The 7,267-nt window shown below is 47.9% G+C and overlaps 1 protein-coding gene across 1 annotated transcript; it reads right to left on the bottom strand.

Moving 5' to 3' along the window:
- Positions 1–4,909: 4,909 nt before the first annotated feature.
- On the bottom strand, positions 4,910–6,536 carry LOC127292147 (protein SODIUM POTASSIUM ROOT DEFECTIVE 2). Its single transcript, XM_051321497.2, has 3 exons — positions 6,033–6,536; positions 5,559–5,634; positions 4,910–5,436 (listed from the first exon to the last, which is right to left on the bottom strand). Exons 1-3 carry the CDS (start codon positions 6,429–6,431, stop codon positions 5,288–5,290), a joined length of 624 nt encoding a protein of 207 aa, XP_051177457.1. The 5' UTR covers positions 6,432–6,536; the 3' UTR covers positions 4,910–5,287.
- Positions 6,537–7,267: the final 731 nt, after the last annotated feature.

Raw genomic sequence — 7,267 nt, 5'->3', positions numbered from 1 at the left:
TGTTCTCTGTCTTCCATCTTTTTAAAAAAGCCTGCCATCTCTGCTCAAATTCGGCTATGGACGTGCTATAGTACAACATAGACCGGAACTCGCCCAACGACTTGTGACTGAGATGGATCTTCATATTTTTTTCAACATGCCAAGAACATATGCGGTGCCAGACATCGGGAAATACAGTGCGGATTGCCCTAATCATCGCTGAGTCGGCGTCCGTAATTACACTCAAAGGCTTCTTCTGACACATTGCCTTCGAAATGTTTGCAGCAACCACACATAAGTTTCTTCTTTCTCATACGAAACTATGGCACAACCAAAAACCGTAGTCCTACGGTGATTGTTCAGACCAACAAAAGGTATGAATGGCATACGATAGCGATTCATCTTGTACGTCTTTGTCAAACACAAGCACATCTCCATAGTCCTCATAGTCTGTACATGCACTGCGAGTCACACCAGAACATTCTCTTCAGCCGTCCTTCTTCATCCAAGTCATAGTCGAAATAAAAACTTGGGTCCTTCTCCTTTCTGCTGAGCATAATGCCTATGGTCGTGGCAGCATCACCCTTCGCAAGTAGTTTCCTCTTTTCCTTGCCGCAAAGGTTGTACAGATCCCGTCGGACGTACCCAACGCCGCCATACCATCCACTTCTGCTAATCATGGAATCCATTATGGTTTGCTTCCTAATACCTGCAGCTCCCATAGCTAAGATCTCAGCCTTCTGATGATCTCTGATTTTTCTATGCGACCAAAGAAAAGGTGTTTCATCCGCTCTTGCTAACGTATGACCGTGCTTGTCATCAAAACTATCAACATACCGAAACCAAGTTTTTCATTCAGCTTCACAGTCATGTGCGCCTCACAGTTGCATCGAGACAGTGGTCTGAGCCTCCGGCTATGTCCCTCTTCGGTCATCAACTTTGGATCACGCTCACCTTCCCTTGAACACAAAAAACGCCTGTAACGCCTATGTTTCGTAATTTTTTTGCTATATCTGACCTTATCCAATCTGATGCTGAATCCATTATCGTTGGCATAGCTGTTGTTGAATTCGAATGCAGCTTCTTCACTAGGAAAAGTCATCTCCTTTATCATCATGTACAACTCTATCGTATCCTCTGCCTGACAAGCTTGACTGAGGTTCGCGTCATCACCATCATCAACATGGGACTGTCACATAAAAACATAGCAGTCAAACTCTAATTTTTTTATGTGGCTATTAAAAAAAATTTGGTTTCCACAAAAAATTAACCAATACGTACCTCATTGCTATTCGACGGCTTTGCTTCCACATAATGTTTGCCAACTACTGACTCATCATAAAAACAATTCTCCATGTCGGATTCACCATAATAGTCATACACATTTTCAAGTCCAAATATTTCCTGCAAAAATTTAAGACAACAAGTAAATGTACCTCATTACTGTTTCCCACTTTCTAATGGTAATCTCATTTCATTGCATATCAAATAACAATTACACTACATGTACCTCATTGCTGTTTTCATCCAACTCAACATCATCACTAATATCTCTCTCATAATCATTGTCAATGTCGTCCATCTACATATTCAATGATAACATGACAATGTTAAAACATTTATCCTTACGCATTTGCTTTCCATGAAAAAAATTGAATATATCAAATACACTTACATTAATAATTGCTTCCATCCCATGCTCGAGCTCATGGAATTATCGACCTTGAACCAACGAAAATATTCTCCCTCCCTGACAAAGATTCATTACCAAGCCCCGTTCTAGAATTATCTGACTCATCTCCATGAACTCCAATTCCAGGAACATTCTCTACCTCACAAACAACAGACATCGTCTCATCCATTTCCTAGCTACAACAAAAATCTCAAATTCAGTACATCCGCATCAAATTCTTTCACAAGTTAAAATGACCCAACAAGAGGTGAGTTATCATGTACGTACCTACCAATCGATCGATGCGCCGGCCGGAGTAAACCTACACCCACCACAGGGGTCGATCGATGCGTCCGAGGAGGAAGAAGCCGCTAGGCCACGCTCAAGGGCAAGAGGAGCCGGCCCTAACCCTAGCCGCGCTCGCCAACACTTATCTGGTTGGAGCGATCAACGGCGACGGCGGAGACGGCCGGTGCGCCAGCGGCAGATCCCACCCGGGAGGAAGAGGAACCCTACCCCCACCAGCTCGGTTGATGCGTCGGGCTCGCGCTAGGGTTCCAACTAGGAGTAAAATGCTCACGGCGATCGCGGCAACAGAAGGGGACGTGCACGACGGCGGAGACGGCCGGCGCGCCGGCGGCAGATCGATCCCTCCCGAGAGGAAGATCAACCCTACCACCACCAACTCGTGCTCGCGCTAGGGTTTCCGACGACGGAGGAGTACAACTTCTTCTCACGACGATCGCGGCAACAGAAGACACATGCACGACGATCGGCGAGTTTTAAGCGGATTAGATCTTAATTAACTGCTCACGTGATCACCTTTTTTTTTAACGTCACGTACATATACCGTATCCATACATATGGGTATACACGGGCTGGATATGGGTTCGGGCTAGCCCAACGCTTAAAAAAAAAAAAACTCAATATGACCCCTCAACTTCACTTAGGGGGGAGCACCGGAGCATCCCTCCTCAATCTGTTATTTCTCATCCTGTTTTTTTCTCCAGGAACGTACTCTTCCATGTAGGCAAAAAACAAGCAGGTTAGAGACTCCAAAACTTGAACTTTGATCCGTGTAATTGTCTTGCTGTATTGTCTGTTGAGTTTATGTGAAGCGGCTTTAAGCCCTTAAATAACAAGCATCTATATTTGATAGTTCAATGCGGCAGCAATTTACTAGATTAGACGATACACTCCCTCCGATCTATATAAGATGGAGTAGGTTATTTTCTGTCTTGAGGTTCTTATGTTTGATATATTGTAATTTTACATCAAAACTCTAAATTTGGTACCAATTGCTCTTTTATTCTTAGTTTGATCCCAAAAAGGTTGTATTAATAAGAGAAAAAAAGAGCTTTACGACTACAGGGCAACTTTCGCGCAAATAGAATTACTTCAGACCTTCAAGCTTATGAGAAGCTAAAAAAAACCTCTGGAGCACATTATTACTCATTTGAGACTAATGTTTTGTGGTTTTTATTAAATAAACAGTAAACAAAAAGGTCAACTTAATGCTCCATAGGATTTACCGGTAATAATTTAATAATTATAAATTTAATTTGCACCGTAGCGAAGCACGGGCTTTGTCCTAGTTAAAAAAAAGTTGCTTGGAGAATTGTGTTTGTGACACCACGGTATTCTCTACAAAATCACAAAAACGCAAGTGCACAATTCGTAATAGCATCTCTAACAGTCGCGTGAAACGGCGCGCTATCGCGTTTTAACCGAAATTTAGCGCACACGAAAGCTCCTCCAGCGCGCTAAACCGGCGCGGGAAAGGAAAGTTTTCCCGCGCGCGCTATCGCGCTATCCTAGGCGCCAAACTTGCTGTTCCGCTTCCAGCGCGCTATAAAACGTGGCGTGCGCGCAACAAACCGCCAGGAACATTCAGCCGCGCGTCGCTTCGCTCTCCATCTCGCTCCGCGAGTCGCTCCCGCTGCGTTCCACCTCGCGCGCTCGCTGCTCCGCCTCCCCGCTGTCTCTCGAGCTCCGACTACCACGGCGTACGCGTGCGTCCGAACGGGACGTTCTACGCCGAGATCCGGAGCGGCGACGAGCGCACCGGGTGACATAGGCATCCCGGATGGACCTGCCAAAGATAGCACCCGGGTTTTACTGAAGGCCCATAACCCGAAGATTATGAAGCCCGGAGGCCCATAAGAAAGTTGACTATGGCAAGTAGAGATAGATTAGGAATAAGGAAGTTTGTATTCTTACGGGTCGAACTCAAAGAGTTTCCCGACGATTGTAACTTGTGTAATACGAAACCCTCGGCTCCGCCTCCTATATAAGAGGGAGTCGAGGGACAAAGAAAGGATCAATCTCATTGTCAACAAACCCTAGTTTTTAGCAGTCGAGCACCTTTTTCGGCTGAAACCTTCGAGATCTACTTGCCCTCTACTTCCACGAAAACCGAAGTCTACAACTTGTAAGCATTGACAAGTTAATCCCTTGTCATCGGGCTCGGGACGTTCGAGACCGCGCACGAGGCGGCGCGGGCGTACGACGCGGTCCTGGCGCCTCAGTCGCTCCCGCCGCTCGATGAACTTCGACGACGTATGGACGCGGCAGCAGGCGGAAGCCCACGCGCCGCCGCCTCCGGCCGTCACGCACGAGGCGAGGTAGCGCCTCGTCATCGCCAAGTTGGACGAGCGCATGCGCCTCGAGTGGGCGCGGCGCTTCCCGAAGGACGTGGCCGCGGAGGAAGCCTTCTATGCCGAGAAGGAAGAGGCGAAGGAGGCGCAGAAGGCGACGAAGAAGGCGGACCGGGAGGCGAGGAGGGCGAAGCAGGCGGCGAGAAAGAAGGAGAAGGAGGAGAAGGCCACGAGGAAGAAGGAGAAGAAGAAGAAGAATGGCGACAGCCCGTTGACGATCACCGTCGACTCTTCCTCCTTCGACTGGACGTCGACTCCGGTATCGTCGACAACACCGAGCTCCTCCGACTTCGTATGGGATTCCGAATAGTGTACTCTAGTTTTTAAATAAATTTGGTTGAACCAAATATGGATTGAACTTTGCAATATATTTATATTTTCAGTTTATTTTTATATTATGTTTGATCTATGCAATTATGTGAAAATGTTGTTTTAGCGCGGCATTTTAGCGCATCTCTAAAAAAATGACTTCAGCGCTGCATTTTGCCGCGGCGGTTTACAACACCCGATGAAGCTAGCACCGGCACCGCGCGCTGTATCTGAATCGAGAGCGTTACACCGCCAAAGTTTTAGAGTCTCTGTTGGAGTGGAGATGGTCTAATGCAGCACGTCTACACGTGAAATCCTCATACTATATTACAGTAATAAGATGAAAAGAACACGTTCACACGCTCCCAGTCCCATGACTGGAGTCGAAACAGCAGGCGCCAACCACAACAAAACAAGAGATCACGAGACGATCACACAGATCCACAGCAACAAATAACCAAAGCTGCAGCCGCGGCCGCGGCCGCTTCTGCCCGTTGAGGAGCACGCGTGTCACTGTACGCAGCGGCTGGTCCAGCGTGCCGGCCGGCACGGGCTGGCCCTCGTCAGTGGCTGCCTGCCCCAGCGACCCCCACAGCGTATGTACGTACGAACATACACAGCTACCTACCAGGACTCGTCGTCGGGATCCCAAGCTTTTGGATGGTGTCAGCTAGGCGGCGATGGCGGGCTGCGGCGGCGGCTGCGCCCAGATCTGGGCGTTCTTTACCTTGGAGACGCTGGTGAGGACGCCGAGCGGGGTCACGTCGCCCACCACCGTCACCTTCTTCGCCGCGAAGTCGATGCTGAACGTCCTCACCCCTGTGTTCACAAAACATAGCTTGGTTACTGTATCTTTAGACGATCTTTTTCCCTGAACTTCGAGTAAAAAGTTTGAGAAATCTTGAAGACCCAGCTGCCTGTCTAGTGTCTAGGATGCTCACCTTCCATCTTGGAGAGGTGCTTCTTCACCTTGCCCGCGCATGCCTTGCAATGCAGGGACACCTTCAGAACAACTACCTGAAAAAAACTTATCCGAGCTTAGTTCAGAGCGGGCATATGTTTGCGGCTTTCGCAAAATTTGAACAAAACGATACAAATATGTAGCAGCAGTTCTGAAAGCATACACTTTCAGTAACACGCATTCTGTCATCATTGTATTTTCGTATCTTTAGCATAAAGTTCAGATAACTAACGGAAATCGGTGAAGAAAATATTGAAAGTACTCTTCAGGTCTAACACTGATATGATTAGTGATGACTGCTTCATCTCCGGCTACTCTGCATGTACTCATCAGTATACTTTTGGGGGCTATCAGGATTCAGGACGAGAGGAAGCAAAGCTCCAAAACACAAGTACAGGTACAGCGTAGTAATCCGCAAAAATGATTCACGACGAAAACTACAGAGTATTCTCACCTGCTCCTCCGTGTTGGCGTTCTTCACATCAGCAGCTGGCTCCTCCTTTGGCCTTGTGACATCACCAACCGGGGCGACAGGGGAAACCGCCGCCGCCGCCGCCGCCACCTCCTGGATCTCCCCGGCACCGGCGCCGCTGGCACAGCCGCTCAGCAGGTACCTGGACGACCCGGCCGGGCTGACGAGCTCGCCATTGGCAACGGCACCCTTGTGGTGCTGCCCCTTCTTGCTGCCTTCTTGCCTGTGGATTCTGGGCTCGGTGGGAACCTGGCAGAGCGGGCTGGAGGCGGCCTTGTGCGGCCGGACCATCGGCTGCCGCTCCAGGCTCGGGCATATGGCGGTGGACGCCGGCGACGAGCACGAGAGGCTTCTCATGTCCTTGAACAGCAGGGGGGCCATGGTTTGGTTTGCTGTGTGACCACCAGTGAGTCAGTGGCAGGTTGAGCTGAGCCGAGCTATTTTGGATATGGTGGTGGTGCAGCGCAGTGCAGTGATGGAGTGAGAGGAAAATACTTTTATAGGAGACCAGCACGCAATGCTCTGCTGGTACTAGCTCTGTTCAGAAATGCTATAATGTATTTTTCGTAGGTAAATTAATAATTATTAGAGCTCTGTTTCAATGTGGTAAGCTAGCTTGCGGGAAACAGTGCATTTTTGTAGCCGTATGAAAGTCCTGACGTGTTACAGGCTTTCAGCCACGTTGCCCTGAGGTGCACAAACTTCACTTGCACTCCTTCTCTCTGCAGCAGCCCTGTGCATTTCCACCACAGGGAGCTCTATCAAGAAATTAATATAGTCGTTGAGAGAACTTGAGATCGATGTAACAAGCATCAATGAATTATTGACCCAATAATGCGCTTAATTGACTTCGTCTTGCTAGTGTAATCTCATTTTTTCCATCCAAAGACGAACACTTAACTGACAACTGAGTTCAGCTATTTCTCATTTAGAGTGCTTGCAGAATGGCTGAATAGTACTAGCTCTGATTCTGCAGGTTTTTCATGACCAATTTCTGCAAGTGTCAAAGGATGATTCCGTTTCTTGTTTTTTTTTTTCAGACAAAAGATGTGCTCAAAGAAACGTTGATATACATCAAGGCGACATTGGATTTGAAGGAATGCTAGTATATCTAGCTAAAGGAAAAGAAAAATCATGTCAACAAAAACTCCTCCTCTGTCTGATTGCCTCCATGACCATCATGTCAACAGAACTAGGATCTTGATAGCAGAAGAAAG

Source organism: Lolium perenne, chromosome 4 (assembly GCF_019359855.2).
Source record: "Lolium perenne isolate Kyuss_39 chromosome 4, Kyuss_2.0, whole genome shotgun sequence".
NCBI lineage: Eukaryota > Viridiplantae > Streptophyta > Magnoliopsida > Poales > Poaceae > Lolium > Lolium perenne.
This window is presented reverse-complemented; position numbering and strand designations above follow the sequence as displayed.